This window comes from Athene cunicularia (assembly GCF_003259725.1).
Source record: "Athene cunicularia isolate RWA chromosome 1 unlocalized genomic scaffold, athCun1 chr1_part1, whole genome shotgun sequence".
Classification (NCBI taxonomy): domain Eukaryota; kingdom Metazoa; phylum Chordata; class Aves; order Strigiformes; family Strigidae; genus Athene; species Athene cunicularia.
Genome location: NW_020799091.1, coordinates 116,568,949 through 116,595,632, shown reverse-complemented (window position 1 = coordinate 116,595,632; position 26,684 = coordinate 116,568,949). Strand labels below are relative to the sequence as shown.

General features: G+C 37.3%; 1 protein-coding gene across 1 annotated transcript; it reads right to left on the bottom strand.

Moving 5' to 3' along the window:
• Positions 1-1,984: 1,984 nt before the first annotated feature.
• HJURP (Holliday junction recognition protein) lies at positions 1,985-25,780 on the bottom strand. The gene is made up of 13 exons (XM_026846871.1): positions 25,697-25,780; positions 24,378-24,444; positions 22,404-22,468; positions 21,215-21,242; positions 16,913-16,968; positions 15,386-15,425; positions 11,238-11,299; positions 10,039-10,249; positions 9,243-9,266; positions 6,746-8,322; positions 6,146-6,209; positions 4,649-4,736; positions 1,985-2,570 (listed from the first exon to the last, which is right to left on the bottom strand). Exons 1-13 carry the CDS (start codon positions 25,772-25,774, stop codon positions 2,531-2,533), a joined length of 2,400 nt encoding a protein of 799 aa, XP_026702672.1. The 5' UTR covers positions 25,775-25,780; the 3' UTR covers positions 1,985-2,530.
• Between the last annotated feature and the right edge of the window lie 904 nt (positions 25,781-26,684).

Here is a 26,684-nt window from a genome sequence, read left to right as displayed (position 1 = left end):
CAGGCTTCTGTTTATATCATACTTTTAAGAGTCTGCTGACTCAAGTGGAGGATCAAACTATAAATAATTGGGTAACTTTCTCCCATTTTTTGCTACTGCTAGCACCAAAGAAGTAGTACGGGGATGAGCTTATCTTCCAATACCTCATGTTTTTTCAAGAATACCTCTTAAAATTCTTTTGAAGTAATTTTCATAGAGAAAATGAACTATTGTTATGTTGTTTAAATAAACTTACCCTCCTACCTGGGTAAACCTGCATTCAGGTTGCTGTGTAGAAGTCTCATCTAGAGTCAGAACATGTCCAAAACCCAACTCCAGTTTACCTTTAAGATACTTTAGAACAGAAAACTTTAATGGAATTATGTGATCTCTCAGTACTGCTGTATCAAGAAATACTGGGAAATGATTACCTCAACAAATCCAAGGGGGAAGGCAGTTCATAAAGCATATTTCTCACAGTTCATCTATGCCTGGAACAGGATGAAAAATGAGCCAGAAAAACATTTTCAAAAGACAATCTTTTGTTGCTGTTGTTGAAGGAAACATAATATACAAATGATAAGGGATAGAACATGTGTGTGTGTATATTGCAGAAGTTCTTGTTGCAGCGTAAACCTAATTGAAGCTGGCTTCTTTTTCCATTCAAGAACAACATTTAAGATAAGATGATCTTGGTTTTAAGAACTTAAATTACATAAAACACACCTGTATGCCCAGGAATGAAGTAAGGACAAAGGAAAATGATTGTTTCCTTTTCTGGAGCCCAGAAAGCTGACAAAGGGCAATGCCAATAAAGTGAAGTGTACTTGACCTGACATGACTAAAACAATCTCCTTGCCAAGAAAGAACACAGCAGTGAAAACCTGTGGGATCCTGCCACATCATTCTCATGTATTTGTTGTAGGTATATGTTGTGGTTTAAGTCCAGAGGGCAACTGAGCACCAAGCAGTTGTGTACTCACCCCTTCCCCCTCAGAGATTAGAAGAAAATAAAACAAAAGGCTGGGGAATCAAGAAAAGGACAGGGAGGGATAACTCACCTATTAAGGTCACAGGCCAGACTACCAGGGAAGAAAAAGAACATCAGTTTAATTTGAACACCACCTCTATCACCTAATTCTTCAGTCAGAGGACAGTAAGAAATACAACTGCATCTTAAAAGCATCTTCCCCCCACTCCTCCCTTCTTCCCAGGCTCAACTTTGCTCCCAATTTCTTTCACTCATTACTTCCAACAGCGATGGGGGATGGGGAATAGGGGTTGTAGTCAGTTCATCAGCTGTTGTTTCTGCCACTTCTTCCTCAGCAGGATTCCTCACACTCCTCCACTGCTTCAGTGTGGGGTCCCTCCCATGAGAGAGAGTCTTCCACAAACTTTCTCAGACAGGAGTCCTTCCTACAGGCTGCAGCTCTTCACAAACTGCTCCAGTCTGGGTCACCCCCACACGTTGCAGTCCTCCCAGCACTGAACTGCTGCAGCAGGATCTTCTTGCCTGAGTCCCGACCTTCTTCGGGTGCAGCCACCTGCTCTGGGGTGGGGAGCTCCACAGGCTGCAGGTGGCATCGGCTCCACTGGTGACCTCAGTGGGCTGCAGGGGCAGAACCAGCCCTCTCACCATGGGCTGCAGGGGGGTCTCTGCTCTGGTTTACCACCCCCCACCCCCCTTTCTTCCACTGACCTCAGTGTTTGCATAGGTGTCCTCCTGCTCATAACCTGGGAGGAGGAGGAGTTCCCTTTATAAAATATATTATTGCAGAGGTGCAGCTGATTGGCCCAGCCTTGGTGCAAAGGAGGGTTCAACTTGGAGCCAGGAGAGCTTTGAGAAGCTGTAGCTCCCTTCCCTGCTACCAAACCCCCCTGCCACTCACTCAAACCCAACGGAGTACACAAAAACTGCTCCTGAGAACTCATATACCCAAAATAAAATGTTGAAAACAGGTTTTGTTCAGAACAGGTTTTTATTGAAAATATATATATATATATATTGAGGTAGTATTTTTGTCAAAACACAATAGAACTATCAAACCTATTATAACTTATAACATTTTGTTGAACAATCACTTTTGGTGAACAACTTCAAAAATTTAACATTACAATTGCATAGCAAGGGTATTATAAGTCATAGCATACAACACCACATTTGTATCATCCAGCCTAATTTAGTACTGCACTCATCTAGTACTGAGATCTATGAAGCATGAAAGAGTTTGTTACTTATCTTGTTACTAACAATCAAAGCTTATTAGCAGAGAGCACATTCTGTTATTATAAACACTACTAAATAGCTGATTTAAGCTCAGCCATAGAAAGAAGTCTGATTCACTACAATACACCTCATGAAAGCAGAGGAGTAAGAACCAGTTCCTGAAGATTTACATTACAGGGAAGTATAAGTCAGGACTAATCAGTCCTTGATTTTTGGAAAGAAAAACCAAAACAAACTCAAACTTTATAAAACAACATTTTCTCTGCAACAGTCCATGAATGTTCATAGGTGAGTTTTGGCCAGGAAGTCATCCTTGCTCTGATTTTAGTCCTTCCCATCAGTATAGCATAGTTTTCTGCATGTCCTATAGAAAATAGATTGTTTAGATAAAATAAATTACATAAAAGTACTATGCTTGCTGAAACTTCAGTGAACAGAATGAAGATGAAACAAACCACCAGACCAAAATATCTGAATGTCTTGACTGCGAGCAGCAGTGGGACTCCTTGTCTGCATTCCTCTGTGCTTTCAGCTGGGGAGGAAACTTTTCATCCTATGTCATTTCAATGTCTCATTAATGCTACTACACTAATAGCTATTTATGTAATTTAGGTTAAACTTCAGGATGTAATCTTTGACTATAGTCACAGATAACTAAAAATGAATGATACAAGTGAGAATACAATTATTTCCTTGTATATTGCTTAAGAAACGGCATAACTTTTTAAACATCTATTTTAAACTATTTTGGTTTACATCTGACAATTAAGTATAGCCGTATACCTGTAGGACAGCATTCACACTGAGGCGAAGTTTATTAGTTATGAACATTTCCTTTTCTGAAATATCTTTCATAATCATCTTCTAGATAAAGGCAATCAAGTTCCAGACAGGCAGACAATATTCCTTTTCTTTCCATAACCATACATTACAAGAGCATTTTGCCACATGGCTTAAGCATAAAACTTCTGAAGGGCTCTGAAGCCATTAAAGAAGAGCTTCACTCTTCTATGGGAACCATAGAAGCCTAAGAAAGCTTGCCAGCTTACAGTCCCTCTTGGCTACAAATCAGCAAACATGTATTTGTGTAATTAAGGAACAAAGAAATAGATTTTATTCCATATGACTTGGCAAGAAAGTACTCCAGGAAAGCCTGATTTCCAGCTCTCTCAGACTTCTCTAGTTACAATGTATTAAAGGAAAGGAAAACCTTTTCCTTCAGAACAATTCCTAATCTCATATGGAGGGCTATTTTGTATGGAGTCAGGATTTTTCTGACTGAAGTGAGAAAAAAGAGGGAATCCAAGAACTGAACAAAAATTTACTCAGCTAAGTGGGCATACTCAACATCACAGAAACATCCTTGTATACTCATCAGTTTGCCCCCAATCTTCCGTTACATCAAAAATAATCCAAATACAATCTTTATCAGTATTGTTATTTACTTGTAATACAAGCCTCTAAGTTTTAATTCTATCTTTGCTTAAATGGAAACTTTTTTCTTTAAATCATGCAGCCTCTTTTCCGGTTAAGATCTCCATACAAGTAGTTTTAAAATGCATTCAGGCTTCCTTTGAAGTTTTAATTTGAACACTGTTGGAAAATGTTGATATCAGCTGTATGATCATTTCAAGCATAGTGAAGATATTTCTTGACTGAGTTTGGGAAGGCGGCTTACCTTGTGGTGCCAAATTAGACTTTTTGGCAAAGAGGCATGTAAAAAAAATTTTGGAAATAAAATGAGAAACTGTTTTGAGAACTTTTAATCCTTTTTAATCCTTCTGCCTATTAGTTTGTAATTAAAAATCCAAGAGATTTGAAACTTGAGAATCCTTTAAAAGTCACATATTTTCTAAGAAAAGCAGATGTAGTAGGCCAGTATCCAGGGTGCTGGAAGGAGCATTCTCCTTCCGGACATCTAAATACACTGCCAATAGTGGTTAACAGCAGGAGGAGAGGATCTCATCTTCCAGAGTTACTGCTTGTTTTCACGGAGTAAAAATGCCTATAACTATGCCCAAGTGCAGAGAAGCTAACTTCTGGAAGTCCTTTTAAATGGCACCATACTGCACTCTCCACAGCCAAAGGATGAGAGGCCTTGTCAGCTCTAACACACAGCCAGAATCAAACCAATTCTATAGTTTTATTTAAAGTCATGCCTCTATAATGAGCATAAAATAAGGATTAGAGTAGCTATTAATTTAGGCTATCTTACTAACTTGTGTTCACTAGACATCCATGCTGGAGCCTGTCTAGTTTTGTTTACAGGCACTTGCCTCCCAGTGTTCAATTCTGGAGGTTTGATTAGCTTGGGCTCTCCCAGGCATCTATGCTGATTTTCATTCCAGAACTATGCATGTAAGCAACAACCTCCATACACTTAATACAGATATAAAGCAGCAAGAATCTCTCCCGAATTTTCTTCTCTCAAAAGAAACTTACCTTTGGCGACACGTTTGTGCACTTCCAGGACAGCTGTCACTCTTCATTGCCCTTGGCCAGCTAGAGTGGGCATCTGTGATCCCAGATTCTAGTGATGAGAAACAGGAGTATGAAAAGGGTAAGAACAATGCTGAGTAGCATGGACACTACAGTATGTTGTTAAAATACTACCCTATTAAGACATTGTTAATACTTGATTGGCATACTTCAATGAGAAAATTTCCTTATGAAAATATTATAATGCAAAAGGTTGTGGCAAAACTTAATTTCAAATACATTTTATACACAGAATATATGTAAGTATAAGACAGGTTTCTTCAAAATGTTTATAATTTATCACCATTAGAACAAGGTAGAAATAGAAGACATTGTTGATACAAGAAAAAAACAGAATAAAGTACGAGTTAAAATTTCAGGAAGGCAAAATAAGACAGATGGGTAAGTCCACCTCAAATGATCAAATTCTCTACAATCAATCAGTAATGAAAATACAAGGCAAGAACCATGCAAACAAGCGCATTTCTTCTGCCATTTTCTTGTATACAAGTTGCTATCACCTTCTTCTCTTCAGTATTTTCCTTAACATGTTAGTTAGTTGTTATCTTGATGAAAAGCTTCATTAAAACAAAATGTGGAAAATAAACATTGGTGATTTTACTTAGCAGGAAAAAAGCATAGGTTATGTTATATACATGCTTTATCTGAAATCATTTAAATGGAAATTAAAATTTTAGTGTCTAAAAATCTTAAACTAATGTAGTTTTAGGGTTGTTTTTCTTTAACAATAAAATTCTACTGTCCTGAATTGTCAAAAGTCTTTTTATCCAGATTAATAATCTAATTTACCTAAGCAAGTGAGGCTGTTTCTTCAGTATGAGGGTGGTGAGACAGTGGCAGAGGTTTCCCAGAGCAGCTGTGGCTGCCCCCTCCCTGGCAGTGTTCCAGGCCAGGCTGGACGGGGATTTGAGCAACCTGGGCTAGTGGAAGGTGTCCCTGCCCATGGCAGGGGGGTGGGACTGGATGGTCTTTAAGGTCCCTTCCAACCCAAACCATCCTGTGATTTTAAGTGACAGTAGCCATGTAACAGCTTAATTGCAACATTTTATAAGGCTGAAGAATCCAAACCAAAGCATCTGGTTATTCAAGTGTAGGAATTATAAACTGCATTTTCTGCTGAACATTTAGATACAAAAAGTAAAAGCAACAGCAAACTTAAAATTTAAAAAAGGAAGAGAGAAAACCAGCAGATAATAAGCAACACTTCAGCTGGAAAAGTCCTAAAGGACTTAAAGAAAAGCTTCTTAAATAATTGTTAACATGAGATTGAGGAAAGCATTTTCCACATAGATTCCTTAAAGGCACATTTAAACATACCCAATTATTATGATGAAAAAGAGCCGTCACCTAGACAGTGGTCTATTGAGATCTGACAATCTACTCTTTGAAGCAGTGCTTGCAATTGCTAAAGCAGCAATTCATAAAGTCTCTAAAACTAACCTCGTAGGGAAGTACCAGGAATTCCGAGAGAAGTTTTATCTGAAGGAGGATGAAATCCAGCATCCTGAAAATAAATTAAACAGATTACGATAATGGAAAAACTCACGTATTATTTCACAGCTTGCCTCAGAGGAAATGACTGGGAACATGGAAATAAGGGACTGATTTAATATTTAAATCAACAAGTCTAATAATTCCAATGGAACCCAGAAAAGCTTAATTTGTCTTGCTTTGTCCATCTATACAATGAATAAAATGCTGTAATTTCAGAACGACACCTTAATTGACAGGGTCACTGAGATTATTTTAACCAGTGACACAGTCCATTAAAATGTAACAAAATCTTTTATGAAGCATTTTATAACCATCAACGTTATTAAATACAGTGAGCTTCCTCATATGATACAGCAGACCTCATACAATTTATATTTTACCAAATAAAAATTCCCCAAACCTGTAAGACAACCCTACTGACCAAATAGCACCAGAATTATGCTGTCACTAGTATAAACAGCTTCCAGCTCCAATTAATTTTTTAAGCCCTTCTACAAATATCACCAAAGATTACACAATATTTTTTTTTACAAGGTCCTTAAGTACCTGACTTTGAATGTTGTGACTGTCAAAAAAGCCAGGGCTACTGTCATTGTATATGCTCAAAAAATCCATGTCAACCATCTGAAGATTAAAGTTTTTTCTTTGAGAAATCTGCTGACATTTTGTTGAAGGAAAATAACGCTCTGGTATATTTCTCAGTCTCTTTACTGGTGAACAAAGAAGATCATTTTGATTATTTCTTTGTCTTTTAACTCTGGGAAATGCAGATAAACTTTGAACAGGTGAGCTAACAAGAGCATTTACAGTTTCAGACATCTGTATTCCTTTGTGTTTCTTTAAAGATCTAAACCCAGGAAGTTCTGGAACAGCCTCACTACACAATTGCTCATAGATCCTGTCAAATTCTCTATCACACTGTGTACTGGACCTCACATAATCAATTAAATTACTCTTCACCAGTCTTCCTTTCTCTTCAAGGTTCTGTGAATTTGAAAGAAGTCTTGTCAATATCAAAGGCTTTTGGATTTCTTCAGAACACAGTTTGTAGTAGAGTTTTTCAAATGCATCTTTGTCTTTTGGGGGCATCTTTGAAGGACTCTGCTTCATAGACAATGAGGAAAATGAGTGTTTGTGCTGAAAAGAAATTCCTCTTTCAGAAATGTTTTTTTGGGGATTTATGGGCAAAGTGTTTGATGCTCTTGCAAGAGAAGAGCTTGCGACAGGTGTGAGAGTGTTACTATTGCCATAGGAACTGCAAGTAGATGAATACAACTCTGAGGTATCACCATGAGGAAAGTAAAATTTTTGAGTTTTACTCTCTTTTACCAGATGAAGAGCTGTTGACCCTGAACTGCCAGTAGATATTATAGAACAGGATTCTGGGAAAAATTTGTAAGACAATTTTTCACTTTCTTTGCACTTTGAATTCTTCAGTGAGACAGTACTCTGTAGTTCATCTTCATCTAGAAGTTTCTTTCCCATTCCAGCCATGACATCAGAAAAACCAGTCTGTTTGGAGACTTTCTGGCCTTTTCCAGATACCAAATAACATTCTAAACTCGAGTCATCGTTGTCCATATCGTCTTCACTTGTATCAACGTAAGAATAAGGTACCAGACCAGAGAAATTATTAATGGAACACTCGTCATCAGAAAGTTCTCTGTTCTCATTTTCAGAAGTTTGATTCTGGATGTTTTCACTTCTGCTGCATATGCTAGATAGTGATTGCTTCAGTTTAATAGGTCTGAACCCTCTGATTTTGTGTACAGTGACACAGAGCTCTGGTCTTCTAGAATACCACTTTTTGTGCCTTAAGTGTCCAAGCATGCATTTTGAGTGTCTTCTCTGAGAGTGTTTGGTCATACGCTTTGTAAATATCCCTACCATTTGTGGATACAAGTCTGCAAGAGTTATATTGCTCCAAGAGCATTCCTCATGTGCAGGCTGGTATTCTTCCAAGGTACTATCATAGCAATTTTTATTCTGTTCTGGAGAAGGTCGATGCTGGGGTACGATTATAGTATCTGGTGAAATAGGAATATCAGAAAGTTGTAACTGTAGATGTCTAGATGAACATTCACTTGACAACTCTTTCTTTCTGCAAACATTGGCTTGGTTGCCTATTCAAGAAAACGAATCACAGAACAAACCAGTTAGTGCACTTCCCGTAATGTGTTACATGACTTAGAAATAATTGCATATAGTACAGATAGTCTTACTGTAATAGCATATTTCATTAAGCATTTTGCCAAGCTAAATGGATGATTAACATACAATCCATTAGGAAAAAATGAAAGGGTTTTTCCTAACCATATTGAATCAACAGACTTTAGAAGACAGAAGTCAAATGTGTTGGAAAAACCCCTATTTTAATATAGCTTAGTATATAAATATAAAATATTTTCATAGTAGAGGCAGACTGCTTTGCTCTCTGATTTCTGACCAGGAGGAACAGACTTATCCTACAGGTTTTGTTACTCTATTTTCATATTACTTGAAAGCTACTTGGTTAGTACTAGTGCACCTTTGCTTGCTGTAAAGCACGATGAAGATAATTATTTTTGTAGTTGTTAGGCTTGAAATATTTACAGCAAAATTCTATCTCAAGTTTGCAACATGTCTAGAGAGCTTCTGAAGAAAGCAACCTTACTAGCAAAAGACCACTTTGAGTACCCATTACCAGCAGAACTGAAGTAACTCCTTACATTCCTTGAATTTAATAAGCAGAACAAAAGAGATATGCTTTCATTTAATTTAGCTTAATGCTGCTGAATTTCTTAACTATGCATTTTTTTTTCCTGGGGCTATTTAAGAAAAGCTGGTTTTATGTATACAAGTTATTTATTTTCTATTCTTCAAATACATTTTGCCATAAGCAAAATGTCTAACTTCTCTTCAAGAATCCAGCCTGTTGAACTTTTCTGTTGGATAAATAGTGCCTCTCTTTTCAATACGTTAAATATTTATTTCTAATAAACTTTAATAAAAACACATTTTGTAACGAACATATTTGACCAATACCCAAAAGATTTAGTTATACCAATTAGTTCTTGCGCTGGTGAAGCTAAAGGAAGACCTTTTGACAAACCTCGAGGTGCTACCTGAAAAAGAAAGAAAAAAGGACACAGTCCAATATTCTGAATTTTTTGCATGTTAAAGGTAGTATCAAAACCTTATTTGTGACTCTTCCTACTCTCTCCTTACTATACTAGGTCCTGTACAGAGTTATGGTCCTAAGGGGCTTACTAAATTTCAGATAGGGAGGAAGAAGTCTGGTCTAAGACTTCAGTAAGAATTTCTAAGAGTTACTAATTTAATCTTGGAATGCCATTTATCATCTTTGCAAATTCTACGTCATATACCATATTTTAATGACTTTCCCAAATATCAGAATTTATACACGCATATATATATATATATATATATATAAATAACAGGATAATCTATACATCTCTGGCAACTCCTGTAGAAAACAGAAACCATAACATGTAACATAACACTTTGTCCTCAGCCACCCTCACTCCTGAAATCAAAATAAAACTCCTTTTTTCTCTACAAGTCTCAAATTAAAGCTTTCCAGAAACTTACTGAAGTGAAAATCAACTCACACATCAGGGTCCAAAGAACAAAATATAAAAAGAAAACGAAAATAAATATTTGGATATTGTCTGCTCTATTTCTTGCAAACCATTGCTGTCAGAGACCTAAGACACTGTGATGTTTTACATGGAGAGAAAGCAGGAGAGGAACAATGATGGAACAGCATAGAAGTTATACTAGAGTTCATTGTGCTGCACCATTAGAGAGGTCTTATTTTATTCTAATTAGCTAATAACTTAGAACAGAAAAGGAGAAATATGTTACCGTAATCCACTCGGGAATTTTTCTAGTATCATCTTGTACTATCACATCCACTTTAAGTTTTCTTTTATTTTGAATTTTCTCATTATCTACATATAGATTCTTAGAGGGGAGGAAAAAAAAGTAGTTAAAACACAGTTCATTGACACTGACCAACCCAAACATATTACTTAGATTTGTTTCAAGCTAGTGTTATTGAGATATGGATATCCAACCAGCATAAAGTTAATGTACACATTTTGCATTAAAAAAAACCGAGAAGGAACTGAAGACATTATAAAAAGAGATAACTAGCTAGTTTATTGATGCAGGAAAAAGCACACACTGTCTCAGAAGATCCACTGATAAAAACAAAAACTATCCAAATGAAAAGTCCTAGTTCTTAGGTTACAAAGTACTGGTAATTAATTACAGCTGTAAATCTTTACATGTATTATGAACATTCCATGAATTCATATACACATTAAGGTCTACTCTAACACACCTCTACGTAAAATCTAAAAGCATTTTAAGTTTTTCATCAGTGAAACTCTTGCTTTCTGAAGTAGTTTATATTAGCTGTTGTTGGAGACATGACAATACCTAGCAGTATGCTAAAAAAAAAAAACCAAAACCGGAAAGTAAATCAATTTTTGGTAATTGTATTTCAGCAAGCAGAACACAGGATTAGAGTGGCTGCACACACAAAGTATGTGTTGTACTTTTCTTCTGTAACTACTCTGGGTAGTCCTGATACCCATAGTCTAGTTTGGGAAACAACTGTAGAAGACTCCAGTCTGATTTTGTTATGGTAGCCATTATTTCAGATTTACTTTTTAAAATAAAATCATATTACCTGTTTATGCTAGACTCTCAGGTGAATGATCATGTTTTTATAAGTGTTTTCACTTTAATTCTTCTGGTTATTCTTTTTCCATACCTGTAACTGCCCTTCTGAGGGTTGCTTGTTCTATGCAATATATTGTATGGCTTTCTCTGGTATACTAATAATATGAAGACATATTACTTCATATTGGTCTTCATGACATTACTTATTGAACCTCATTTGCTATACTTACTAAAAAATGTGCATTAAGATGCAGACTACAGTCTTCTGCGGACTGAATCAACTCAGGCACATGTAATTATTTCTATTGAACACAAAATTATTCCATTAGACACCCAAAATTTTTACCTGGAAGTGAACGTCTTCAAATTTTCTTCTTAAAGAAACTATATCATCATCGCTTCCTTCATCTACAATTTGAAGATAAATACTAAGTAAAATCTAGTGGAACTCAAAACTAAATGGAAATGTTTTTAAAACACACACTGTATAACTTAGTGACTGAACTGGTTTCATTTTAGAAAATGGTTTTCTCCACCAAAACTTTTTATTTGTATTCAAGTCAAACTGAAAAGCATGGTTTATAGGTTCATAAATGGACTTGAGGGCAACAAAAAAAGAGTGAGGATAACTTGTTTGTAACCAGTTCAAGATTTATGCTTAACCATTTCAGAAAGTAGAATATTTTCAAAGCACTGCTCTGCAAGATTCACTGTACATTAATGAATCATTCCCACTACAGTCCTAAATATCCCAACAAAGGTAGTAAAGACCTTCTATCACACTTCCTTTACTTAGTTTGTTATTGTCAAGACTGCCTAGGAACTGCCAAGGTGAAAAATAAGACAGACGAGAATATTAAAAAGCAAGTCCAAACCTTCCAACTCAACTTTTAGGTATTCTATGGGTATTGTTGTGAATGAAACACAAGAAACTTTTTTTTTTTTTTTTTGGCTAGATGTAGCCAGACCTTTCAATTCATCATTAACTAAAGACTCAGTCTTTCACAATTATAAAACGTGACTGCATTCTAAGCCCTAATTTTTGAGTTTCCCTGGCTGTTATATCTTTGTCCCATGACTGTGTTCACTGCACAGTGGGAGAGGAGGAGAATAACCCTGAAAAAGCAAACAATGAGTGAGAAAAATCTTGGTTATGACACCTACCACATCAATGCCTCTTCATACTATTCTTAAATTACTAAAACCAGAATGAAAATCTTTTCCAGCTAATCCCATCTTCCTTTTTTGTTCCCCCATCAGTGCAATCATCACCTAAAGATCTGTGGACAGCTGCTGCTGTAGAGCTAGGATAAAGATGCATATGAAAGAAATGCTATCTTCGTGGGGGACAATTTCGTATCTTCTAGTGAAAATGTTATGCAATCAGAGGTTTGGCTTTGACAGTATACCTGACCCCAGTAGAATTAGTTTATTAGAACTGAAACCCGTACCTCTCAGATTATCAAAGTTTCTTCCCACATGATGAACAGAAGACAAAGTTGTAGTCACTCTAGCCACAGAAAATCAGTTACTACGCATCAGTAGCAGAGGAAGCAATGAGAATGTTAATTTTTTTAAACTGGAAAAGTTTCAGACTCCAATTTCTGTTTTGACAGCTAATACTCTGTCTGCCACACAGTCATCTTCCAGTAGCACTGGGCAGAAAACTGACAGACTGCTCTCAAAATTGTCACTGAGATGACCAGAATAGACTGCTATAAAAATGGGAGATTCTTGAGATAAAAGTAACAACTCCAGTGTCCAGGAATGGTCAACTCCGTCATGCTAATCACAAATGAACAATAATAGTTTGTATCATCGAATAAATCGATCTATATACAAATTGAATACTCTTCTAGGTGTGAAACCTCACAAAAACATGCTTTTAGTATGTCTTCAATGTATTGTCAATCATACTTCAAATCATCAGAACACTAATTATTAGTAGAGGACCACAACACAGCACCAAACAGGAAAAAGTGAAGTACCTTCTCTAGGGAAGGGAACTTAAGAGTGTTTCTAAGGGCCAAAAGGGGAATTTGGTAAACCTCTGCTCTTCAAGTGCAGAAAAGAGGGGAAAAATGAAAACTTCATCTTTCTCTCTGGAAAATTTGACCTGTAATACAGGAAATTATTTCACTGGAAATGCACTCAATACACTACCATTACCTAAAAGATATCTCTTATTTAAAAGATGAACATGTTTGTAAGGGGTTACTGTAAATTTTAAGTTTTGACTTTGATGTCATTCTCTAAAATTAAATACACTTAGATAAATATACAATTCAGATTGAACTTTCCCCTTTCCAAATAAATTCATTTTTCTGTGGTACTGTCTTAATAGATACAAGAAATTGCACATGGAAAAGAAGGAGGTGATCGATGACATCCAACACAGGTTAACTATGGGCAAATCATGCACGACAAATTTGATGGCCTTCTACAATGGGGTGACAGTTCTGGTGGAGGAGGGAAGTCATCTACCTGGATTTGTGCAAAGCATTTGACACCGTCCTGCACAACATCCTTGTCTCTAAATTGCAGAGATGTGGATTTTACAGATGGACCACTTAGTGGGTAAGGAACTGGCTGTATGGTCTCACTCAAAGGATTGTTCAACCTGGAGAAGAGAAGGCTGCAGGGAGACCTTACAGCGGCCTCCCAGTACCTGAAGAGGGCTACAGAAAAGGTGAGGAGGGACTCTTGATCAGAGTGTAGGGTTTTAAACAGACAGAGGGTAGATTTAGATTAGAGATAAGAGAGAGATTCTTTCCTGTGAGGGTGGTGAGACAGTGGCAGAGGTTGCCCAGAGCAGCTGTGGCTGCCCCCTCCCTGGCAGTGTTCCAGGCCAGGCTGGACGGGGCTTTGAACAACCTGGGCTAGTGGAAGGTGTCCCTGCCCATGGCAGGGGGGTGGAACTGGATGGTCTTTAAGGTCCCTTCCAACCCAAACCATTCTACGATTCTATGAAATTGTTCAGACATCCCTATACTTTGCCATGATACTTCCTGTGAAACCAAAGGTAGACCTAATAATTTTCCCTATTAAGGCCAGACCAATACTTGCAGGTACAGGTGAGAGCCGTTTCACTTTATTTGTACCTGTTGATAGGCTTTGCCTACTTCTAGAACAAAATTACTATGTAATAGTGAAGGTAGTGTTTTCCAGGTGAGCAATGTGAAACATTCTGTAGGAATGCTAAAGATGAAAAAAAACCCTACCAAAGCTGAAGTTTTAGCTAAAGCAGCTCAAGATACACATTTTTCTTAACAGTTAGCTATTGCTAACCTTCTATATTACAAACCAAAAAAAAGCCAAACACCTAGGTGATTTCCATTAAGTGAGAAATCCAGTCCAAGTCTCTAAGAAGCTACTGTCTTGATCTTATGTATTTGCAGATTGCTGGGACTTGATGAGGCTGCTATAAATCCTCTCTAGTCTCTTCTTAGAACATTCACAACAGAAGAAGCAGATAATCATATTACTATATGCTGCTATGAAGATACCAGAGTCTGAACGGCATCATTTATCCCATGAGTACAAAAAACACAAAGGACACTTACAGAAGCTAAGCTACAGATGCCCCTGAAATTTGTTTCATATGTTTCTTTGCGTAGGTTGAGAAAAAGAAAAGTTACATTTTCTAAGTCTGCAGAAATTATTTTATCATTCAAACAGATATTTGAAGTTATCTTCTCAAATCACATAAGGACAGATTTCAGATTGCTATTTCCTATTTTCCCCTCAGAGAAGTAATCGTCTGCCTTGGAGACAGCTATGTGTATGAAGCACCTAACTTATACAAGAGTATTTAAAAACTCGCTAACCATATTTTACTGCAACTGCTCTTTTAACCATTAAATGCTGGTTACCACCTAGCCATAGTTTAATTTACACAAAATAGTACTTTTTTATGCACAAGTATCAAAAGATCTTGACTAATACAAGTTTTAAATATTTTTTAAAAGTCATTCCAAGATTGTTATCGCTAATTAATACAATCAAATAATTATTTAGGTGTACAGGGTCAAAACCACCCAAAGTTTTGCATACAGGTTACTAGACTGATGCTGAAACTGGTACAAACACTACTGAATACTTACTGTTGCAGCTGAGTGCAATTTCCATGTTTACCAGACTGCTAGAAACTAATGTATATATTGTAATTATTAATAAAACTTATATGGCCACTTATGTCAAAGTTTTGATTTCACTGTTCCTTTCTTTTTTAAGAAAAGGCAATTGAATGTATTCCATATTGACTTTCCAATGCATCAGGGATTCAGGACCAACATCTTAAACAAGAATGTGGATATTGATTTCATAGTACTACCAGTACCTCCGTGTCCTGTTTTCTTATTCTCTACTTTCTGAAAGAGTATAGAACACATATTAAAACAATTCTTCCTATATTATAAAATTACAAAAGTTATTACCAACTCTTTTCCAAAAGTTAGAAGAAAAGGTAGCTAAAAAGTAAATTTAAAAACCCACCTATGCCAGATGTATCCACATGAGAGCTCTCAGGAGACTCCTTAAAAGCACATGAAAGGAATTTTAAGACCTGGTAGCATAAACTGTTAGCTATTCTGTAGAATTTTCTGCTCTCACTATTTGCTCAACATTTTGGGGTGGTGGTGAAACAAACCCAGCTGCATTCCACAAACTATGTTCAAATAACACCATCTTTATTAACAAATATGTACAAATTTGTCTTGATTCACATCTTGCTACTCAGTGGGGAAAACTGTTTTCTTCCCAGCCCTTCTATACTTGGGCAAATAAGAGTCATCATGCAGTAAGAGCGAAAACCAGTTGATAGATGAACTCTAATCACCAAATCTTTATCAGTATGTGCTGGGGATTTTCTCTGTGTTCCAGTGTATAAGGAAAGCTTCTTAACTGCACTGTTTAAACAATTTTTATATATATTTAAAATAGTGGTTTTGCTCTATTTTGTAGAAGTCTTGATAGTTTCATCAAAAGCTCATTTTCAGGGATAAGGACCCTTTTCTAAATGTTTACAATCTACATCTGACATCACGGTCTTTAGAATTTCTTTTTAAAAAAATCTACATCTAGTCTAACTAGTTCAATCATAAAATTAGTGTATTGTGGGTTAAAAAGACATATAGAAAAAATAACTAGGAGTGATCAGTGAGATGGCCCATATTGCTCTTCAAATGCTGAATATTTTCTTCTTAAAAAGATAAGGAGTCAAAAGACATTAATCTAGACAACTATAAATTTTATAAATACTTTAAAAAAAGTTAGACACACATATTGCTCAACTAAGAAGTTACTTGATTGTTTAAGACCTATACCCAACTGCTCTTTCTCCTTTTAAATAAACTTAAGAGTAGAATTCAGCTGAAATCCATGGCTGATAACATGGCTGCTATTTGATACCTCAAATATCACAGTGGGAGTAAGGATATGTAATCATATGAAACATATGTAAACATAAACATACCACATGAACAACATGAATAGGGTGATAGTATTTTTTTTTTTTAAATGCATGAATCCACCATCACAAAATGTATGAGACTACCACATATACAAGTCCAGAACTTGAAATTTTCACCACCTCAAAGCACAGAACCTATTGGGGGAGTAAACAATCAGGGGAAGTACACTAGATGAGCAACACCAACCAGAAGCTGATGATTTTAATTTTACACAAACATGCACTTGGTAAGAGACATCTTTCTTAAAATAATGCAACATGAAGGGAATGACATGAAGGGAGATATAAAGCAATTGTTTAATAAGGTATCTAAAGTTTGACAAACCGCAGTGAAAGAACTGTAGAAAAATACTTTAAGTCCTCATTTTTTCCATAAGTCCTTATTTAAGGAGAATAAAGTGATTCAATTCAGCAATTAATAGATCTTTAAAATCTAGCTTTATAGCTATGGTACAGGACCACCTGTTCAAAATTAATTTCTTAGCTTTAACTCCATAAATATGTTTTGCAAAAAAGGCCTTATAACAGTAAATGCAGTGTGGTGCCCATACCTGACGTGCTGTTGACTGTCCATTTTCAAAATCACTGGTCTGTTGCTTTGACATTTCTTAGCATGTATGGAAGGAAAAAAAAATTCTATGTCAGTTTGAAGGTCACAGATCAATGTTGTACAATGTTGTTATTATACACTATTTTGAATATTTTATATTTAGAAAAATATTTTACGCATTTAACAAAGGGAGACTGAAACAAAGTATAGACAAGTGATGGAACAAGATTCTAGTCAAATGCAGAAGACTAATTCTGATCAGAGGTGTAGATCTAGCATATTACATGTTTTCTTCTTAACCCATAAAGCACCACAGAAAATAAAAAAAACAAGAAAAAAAAAAATCAGATGGTATCACTTGTAGAAAAGGAAGCCAACTGCAAACTTTTTGTGCATATCTCTTGACATATGTTGAAAAGGATAGGAAAGTTACTAACTACTCCTGAAGTCTGAGGGTAGAGCCCCAAACCTCTATTGCATCTTTTTAATGATTTCTGGCAAGGGAGCTTTCTAAAACTGCCAGACTCATCTCCCTTCACAAACAGACCCACCCACAATCTTTGTGGGTTGGTTGCCCCCTCCCCATTTATTTCATAAGAAGCAGAAGAAATATAAGGAGTATAAGAGCTGTCTAATGTAGCAGAGATCTCCTCTTTTTACATTTCAACCTATATTTTGTTCTTCATTAGCTATCACAAAACAAGATTTAAATAAAATCTAAAACATTAGACCCACAGAGAAGCAGCTACATTCAAATAAATGGGTCTTCCACATAAGCTTATTTCACAGTCTCTAAGATGGATATTGCTGCTACTAAAATTACACAGATTGAAATCTGTTTTGATATTACTGAAAAAGTTACATTTCTAACCATTGTCTTGTTAGATTTAAAAAAGGTATCTGTTAGAAGCTCCAACCTCTCATGTCTGCATACAGTGCATATGGTTATGACGTGCACATAAAAATTATTGCCTAAATCTATTGTTAATGTGCATAAATTACAGAAATTTAATCTTTCCCAAAAGAGAAGATCTACATCTCCAAACATATGACTCTGCTGGTACTAAAGTTGGAGTGGGGCTTCTCATGATTGGATGTATGTGATAGACTTTAATGATAAAAATAATACATATGTTTGGCAGATATGTTTACCACACTCAAGACTGTCATTAAACAAGTTTCTGTATTTGTTCTATTTGCTTTTTTCTGCATTTCTGTTTCTGGATAAATTGATGTCAAATATCAACAAGCAATTTAAGTTTTCTCACCATTTAATGAAAAAAAGTATCTCAAACCTAACTCAGGCACATAGGTATTATTTACTCCCATAAACACTTCATATTATTTAATAACGCCAAGCATACATCTAAAGGTTTCTTTTTCCAAGGGTTTAAAGCATAAGAAAAGGAACCTAACTAAAGATGTCATCTATTTCTGCTTTCATTTTAATGAAGGAACAACTATACCTAACTCACCTCTAGAAGTCTAACCCATTCTTAAGAGCAACTCCATAATCTCTAAGAAACATAGTTCAGGACTTCCTTATGTTTACATTTGGAAAGCTTTTCCAATATTTAACCTACAGGCTCTCTTTTGTTATCCCCACTCCCAATTTAAGTCCTATCATGAGGGGCTCTACTATTTCTTTTTCCTGACTCACTCCAGCTAGTCAAGCTACTGTCAAATACAAAACAAAGTACTCCACCAGAAGTTTTAGCACTGTTGAACAACGCAGAAAACCTGTTTCGTGTGCTTTACATACTAGGCACCTGTGCATATTTTCTAGCAGTGTGCACTGTTTTCCCAACAGAGTGATATTCTTGGTTGGCTCAACCAGCCTTCAATATTGCCTCTTCCTGCATTTAATTATTCCTACACAAATATATTACTTTGAACTGCTCTGCATGAAATTACACACAGTTTACTTTGAGTTTTAGCCCCAGGTTGTCAGACCATCTTTCACAACGGTCATCCCTACTCGGTATCATCTGTGAGTATCCCCCATTCCACTATTTACTTAAATAAAGTATAATATAGCAATTTCCTCAGGTCAAGTCCTGGAAAAAACCCCTTGTTTCCCTTCCGTCTGAACACAGACGACTGATAACTATTCTATAAAACTATTGATAACTACTCTATAAAGCCAGTCTCTCCTATAAAGTTAATGAAGCATATTATATAACCAGAAGGCGCTCACTGAAGCTTGTAGCCTTCTCAGGAAATTTATGTTCACTATTTTGCAAAAACACTACCGTAATTCTTCTTTTAGAATATATTAGCAATGCTTTTTTTTTTTAGAAAGCTGAATAAAGCGTTTTCCAAACATTTCTGGATTGGGAACACAGGAAATCAGAATGTGGTAATGTCCCATTGAAATCCCTTACTGAGCAAGACCTGTGAAACACCACAGAGGGTGTTTCATTTAAAAAAACATTCTCAAAAAAGAATTTTACATGGCTAATATATGACAGAAATACTGCTCCTCTTGGAGGTTGAAATTGAACATACTCTGTGCGCCCATACTCAAAACTGACATATATTTAAAAAACCCCAAACACTCAAATTTCATTTTACCCAGTAAAACTTAATAGGAATTTTGGACATTCTATCCAAATAGTAAAATAGATTCTAGCAAAACTCAGAATTGAGTTGGAAAAAATAACAAAACACCCCATATTCCAGGAGAAGGGGTTCATTAATAAGTATTTGGGTCTCAAAGATATTTTAAATGTTCACACTTAATAGAACATAACTTTATGTATCCTAACTGAAAACACATAAGAGGCCCACCAAAGAATATATAGTAAGAATAGGTAAAATATACACATTAGCTTTAATAATCCATAGCCAAAAGGTGGGGTTCTTTTAGTTGTTGTGGTGTTGGGGTTTTTTTAGGGGCTTTTTTTTTTTTTTTTAAGAGTAACACATCAGTTCAAATGCTTACTCCATGTACTCTTGTTTCAAATAAGAAAGTTAGTGCAAGATAAGATTTCTTAAATTGAACAAAATCCATGGGATTCTTTTATAGCTTATATAAATATATACCTATAAATACAAATCTGTAAAAGGTTTTTCTCTTAAATCAAAAAATGTTAACACTAGTGTTTTTTCCCCCACCTTTAACATTTAGTTAATATTTCTTACCTAGGATAACTTCTAACTCAAGACTTTGCTCAAGTTACATTAAAAGCTGGGAAAAAATATGTAAGATATCAATTTCTCTGCTTTCCTACCTTATTTGTAATGTAGTACACTAAATTTAAAATTAATTAGATCAATAGCATTCATAGCATTAAAGAAACTCCAAGTAAATTCCCAATAAGAACTTCTAAGGCATTCCAACCTTAGGTCAAAACACAAAGGTTAACAAAAAAATTACTTCTAAGAATTCAAGTACTGCATCTTTTAAAAACCTAACTGCTAGATGCTCTTTCTTTCCAAGTTCTACTGCAGATCATAGCCAGTTTTTTACACTTTTCAGACTCATCTGCATATATTTTCTAAAAATCAGAGGCAAAGCCTGGACCATCTGAATCTTTTTGTATCAGACCCTTATTTCCCATCTGAACATTTTAATTTCACAGGCCGATTCAAATTCTATACCCGAATCCTGTATGGACAAAATTTTTGGTAGCATGTAGAGACACACTAGGCTGTGTTTTATCCTCATGTGTTCAGCATAAAAGTTTCTCAGATGAAAGTAATAAAATAAGCACTAAAGAAATCACTTCAAAACCTTAAGAAAATAAGCCCAACATACCTTTGCTGTAATACACATCATAGTTTCCCCCAATCATTTATCCCAGTAGAAACATATATTTTATGGGAACATACATCTCTTTCAGAACAATGAGAAGATCTTCAGACGTCATATATTTTCCTAAGTAGTATCAGAATTACACTTGTGTGTGCAGTCTTGATTTGACTTCCATCATGGTACTTGATCTCTAATGAAACAACTATACAGTAATTTTTCCTGCAGGCAGCCTGAATCATTCAGTATACAGAATAATCTGCTAAATTTTTGATAGCTCATCATGCAACTTCACGAGATTCTTCTAACACATTTTTTTTATATACCTACTTATCTAGTTATTTTCAAGAAGCTAGCTAGCAATTTCCAAAATTCTCCACTTGTACACCCACATATGAACATAAGCATAGGTTGGGTTTGGGGTTTTTTTGAGTGGTTCCCCCCACATAAAGCAGTGAGTATCCTACAGAGTTTGGCATAAAAGCAAGATGCCTTCTATTAAGTCAACTCTTTGAATAAGATAATTCACAACAAATTTAAACACTTTACCTTCATTCCTTTGAATTCCTCTATTACGCTGCAGGTAGAAATAGAAAAAAAAAAAGTAAGAATCTTAGAATAGTGAAGTTATTTTAACAGATGCCTTTATTTCATTTGGTGTATTTCACAACTAGGCACTGCATAAATAACCATTCCGTTTCCTTCAGGTTTCCCATGGCCTGATCAGAAAAGCCATAAATACATGGTAAAACCTACCTGATCATTCACTCCTTGCCCTACTGTTGCTGCTGAAATCACTACAAGAACATAAAACTATAGCTACCTTGGCCCACATAAGAGGCTAAGACAGATAATTCCTCTTATAGCCCTTAATTTAGTCTGGAAAATTGTGCAGCAATGCTTAGTAGATGATGCACAAGGTAGATACAACCCCTTTTCTGTCTCCATTAAATCCACTCCTGCTCCCCAAGAGTGAAATTCAGTATTTCACTCCTCATCCCCTCACTCTTTGGGGTTAAGAACAGCTTTTGCATTAACTACCAAGGGACACTACACAACTTAGCTTTTTATACAGCTATTAGGAATGTAGCAGCAAGGTGACATCCAATAGTTATGTGAGAAACACTGAGATTTTTATGAAATTCACTGTTGAGTTCTGATGGGGGAGTTTAGGAAATAGAAGAGGAAGTGGCTGCTTGTTTAATGTTAATACTGACAATAAAAAAAATACAGATCATATGCCCACAACAGTAATGGCTTTAGCCTAAAACAGACAGGGAGTGCTGAGACCACAAAGATACTTTAATTACTCTAGCATTATTTTACACACACACAAAAAAAATCTAAAGATGAAACCAGAAAGCCCTTTGGAATGACAAAGCTGATTACCTGAACCAAGATAAATTGATTCAATGCATGTTAACTTCAATAATAATATTCTCATGGGATCCAAAAGTAGGTGTGCCCATCAGACAGCATTTACAAAAATGTTTTCCAGGTTTACCAGTGGTGCTATCCACCGGTAAAGAGAGTCATCTCTTTTAGTCTCTCTCATCTAACAGGCTTAACCAATCTATCCTAAAACCTTATTTTAAAGCTGATGTCGACTTCATTGATTAATATGTCTTGCAAATATTATATAGCACAGCACGATTAGAATGTATTCATATAGACATTATATACAGAAAAGAAATATTGCTACATTTTGACTGCATAGTAGGACTATGTTATTAGATACCTTAATTCCTTTCTTCTTTGATTTTTTACGCTTCTTGGTTGATACTTTCCCCCATTTTTTTTTCCCTAGAAATAGCAAGAGATATCAATATAAACATAGCTTTTCTTATAATACTATCTAAACCAAGTATCTTTCTAACAGACATAAATATTTAGGAAGAAAATACTCCATTGTAACAAAACATTATCAAATCTGAACAGCCTCCAGTACAATTACTGAAACAAACTTACAGAAAAACAAGAGACTATTGTAATTTCAAGTTAGTTGAGAAGTCAGGGCAAAATTTAAAAAAAACAACAAACCATATGCTGAGTCTAATGCTATTGAGCTAAAATCCAGAGCATTACAGCCCTAGATGCTATGAGGAGGGGAAAAAAAGCAAGTTATTTTATTTTAAATTTCACTTACTGCATGCAGACTACATGGTACCTGTGTTTAGTTAAAGCCATAATTAAGGCTTTACAGGACTAAGATCCACATTCATTCCATATTGAATATAAGTTACTAAACCAAAAGCATAGCCAAGCCTTTACAAATCCAAGACTGTGTATTACAGTGCTATATGCATGTTTCCTCCCTCTCTCTTGATGGACAATGCATATAAAACGCTATAAAATGCAAGCTACCCAGTCTGTAAAAGCCTTTGAAAAGGAAATCACATTTGGTGCAACAACTACATTGGGTTTGACACTGTGGTAGTACTTCATGTGTATGTCCAGTAAGTTCTACTTTACAAGACTTGACACGGCAATTTACATATCATAATCTTCAGTGATAATAAAAACGGGCAGAACATTTCATTTCCCAGTAAAGCCATCAAGCTACTAAGTCAGAAGTCCCACTAAACCCGTGAGCAATGTATTTTATAACAGGGTTTTTTCCACAATAAGCATTCCATAAGCATTATCAACTCTATAAGGGATCAACAGATGTAATAAAACACTAGAAAAATATGACATAGCACAATATGATATAGACTATTTACCCAGTCGACCCTGACATCTGACACAACAGAAATTCATCAGAGCAACCTTCAGAATACTACCAAGCATAGATGAAACTACACAATCCATTCATGCATATCAACTTCCTGCTAAAACCTCTATTCCTTTGTTTCAGCTCAGTTTTCTCCATTTTGATTCTTCTTACAAGTCATCCAAACATTAACCATTGTTATCCTGAAATTTGCTAGTAATTCTTGTGTTGTCCAAAATAGAGCATACAATGGACTAAAATATCACATATAAACAAACTCTCCAGGTATTATATGCACATACCAAAGTATAATAAATGTGATAATTCGTGTTATGAAATATATTGACCCTTAATACCAATGTATGTGTTATATACATCATAAAATATTTACATGTTAAAAAGAAAATTATTGTGATTTCATCTTTAAATCCGTTAGAGGCTTTGTAATCTCAGACTGCGTAATGTCAATGTTGGTGTTTTGACTATGTTGTTAGGGCACCTAGTAGAAAAGTACCAGACAGACCCTTGTATCACATAGACCCTTGTTTTGATGGAAAAGTACTAGACGGAGCCTCGCTTTGGCGGGAAGCGGAGTGGAAAAAACACCAGAGAACCCCACCCCTCAACAACACCAGAGAATCTGGGAAGATTCGAGAAACTGCACTACGCTTGCGCGGGCTAAACACACCCATCTTATGAATATGTATTAGAAAAGACTACAAAGGGGGTGGGTTTATTTACACGGTGTGCCTTGGTGGCAGAGCGGAGACTCCCCTGCGTATCCCGCATGGTTTTGCTTATTCTTATTTCAATAAAATGATAAGACTGTATTTGGCTTTTGGCTTCTAAATTTATAACAAAAGGCTACCTATGAAATGCCATACCTAGGTGGCCAAAATTCAATATCTGTTGCAATTAAATAATGTTACATAACTGCCAACAGTTGCATGCATTACTAAGTCTAAATATACAGCATGTAAAGTTTTAAGAAGTTCTTACCTTCAGGTGTATCGTAAGTGAGAGTCGCCATGGAAATAAGTACATCATCTTCAAAAGGATGATTATACTAAATAAAAAAGGACCATTAAAGATTAGAATAAATTATTAGAGCAACGTTTTTAACGTGCATTTTAAGTATTGTTTTTATACCATTTTCTTTTGACCAAAACGTGACAATAACTGCACATTGTTTATTGACTGAAGTTAGAAGTCAGCAACCTAGAAATATTAATTCCTAGAAGAAACACATTTTAAGCATGTACATAAGTCATTCAGTTTCAATGCATAAGCCAATCACTGACAAAATGAGCCTTCAGGGAGTTTTCAAAGTGGTTATATTACTCCATTACAGTTTATTCTAAAATTCCTCTGTAGTAACTGGAAGCAGCCACTTAGTATAGCTCATGACATATAAAAATACCTAATCTAATGCTAAAGGGAAAAAAAGTTCTAGAATCAGACTTAGCCTTATGCCAGCACCTAGGTATTAGCACAAAATATATCCCTAAACAGCAGAGCTGACCTCGCAGGATAAATACATGCATCTCTGGACAAAGGTGCATGGCTCCCACAGCTTTGACACAAAATGGCTCTAAAAAAAAGGAATATTTGTGGAGGGAATCTCCCACTTCTTTTTGTAGTTTCATTAAAAATACCTCATCTGATGCTATCTATTTGGGTTAAGGGCACTATAAAGACAACTTGCACTTAGAATTAAATCACTTATTTGATATTGGCAATCCCGGATGTAAGTTTTATGGATGTATTAAAGGAGCTGGCTCTTTACTAGTTTACTCACGCCAAGCCCCAGGAGTGCATGGCTCAGCACAAACTGCAAAACTGCCTGAGGCCCTGGGTGACAGCTGCTTTTGGCAGCCAGGAGAAATAGGAACTTGCGATACCACAGCTAATTAACTGATGAAAATAATTCAACGGCAGTTACTGCAAATGAATGCCCACCAAGAAAAGCGCACCCGTCAGCACCGAGACACCAGGCCTTTGAGGTGATGAGGAAAAAGAGGAGCGAAAGGCTCTGTCACTGCCTAAAGGTGAGGTGGGCAGGGGGCCGTGCTGCCTCCCAGAGGCGCTCAGAGGGTCGCCGAAGGGCGGCCACGCCACGCCACTTCGGCAGGGGAAGCCAGCCATAAACAGACCGCGTTCCTGAGACGGGTGGGAGGGCGGCAGCGGGCGTGGGCAACCCGGAGGCCCCGCAAGTGACCGGACTGCCCCACCCCGCCGCCCTCACCCCAGGAGGGCGAGGGGAGCCCCTGACAAAGGCCCCTGCCCAACGGCCGGGGCGGCGCGACCGCGGCCCTCACCCGCTCCACGATGCTGTTCAAAGAAGCAATGAAGCGGTTGTTGCTCTGCCGCAGCCGCTCCTCCAGGTCGAAGTCCATGGCGGGCCGGCTCCTTTCCTCTCCTTCCTCCTCCTCTTCCTCCATGGCGCCAGGGAACAGCGATCAGGCGGGCGCCCCGCACACCCAGGCTCAGGCCACTACTACTGCCCCGCGCCAATTCAAACAGCGTGCTAACGCCCACCGCATCCGCCCATTTCCCACCTTGATTGGATCTTGCTCACGTCAGTTCAGACGCTGCAGCCCATCCGCGCACGCGGTGGGACCTTTCTCATTCTGACTGGCTACTATGAGCTGCCGAGTTCCCACCCCCCCATCAACACGCCTCGAAGCCCTCCCATTGGGCACGGGGCTCGCAGCGGGTTGGGAGTTGGACGCTGTTCTACCTAGCAACGGGGGCCCACCGCGAGCTCCTATTGGCCGCGGGGTCAGCGACCACCGCAACGCGCTGAGCGACGCGCTGTGGGGGCCGATGGCTGCCGACGCCGTTGTGCTGCTTCCTGGCAGCCAGCTCCGGCAGCGAGTCGCGTCTGCTGCCCGCGTCCGCTGCCGCTTTCTGGCCGTGGGCAGCGTCGGGTGGAGCGCTCACAAGGGAGCTCTCTCGGCAGTAGCCGCTGCTGGAGTGAACTTGTAGTCCAGAGGCCCCGCGGGTGCCGGCATCGGGGAAGCTCTGCTTGCCCCACAGGGTGCTGCCCTGGCCTCGGCGAAAATCCAGCATTTAAAAAAACAGTATGAGCCACTTCATGTAAAATAGCCAGGGCTTTGGCCAGGGCTCCCTGGGGCCAGGGCTCCTTGGGGCCGCAGGCCCTGCCACCCTCCCGCCAGTGCGCAGTGCGGGCCGGGCAGCTCCAGGCAAAGCTGTGCTGGATATAACCCTTCTGCTGGACCTGGCAGAAGCAGTCAGAGGAATAGGGACTGGAAAATCTGATGCTAAATGGCTGCCCTGAGTCAT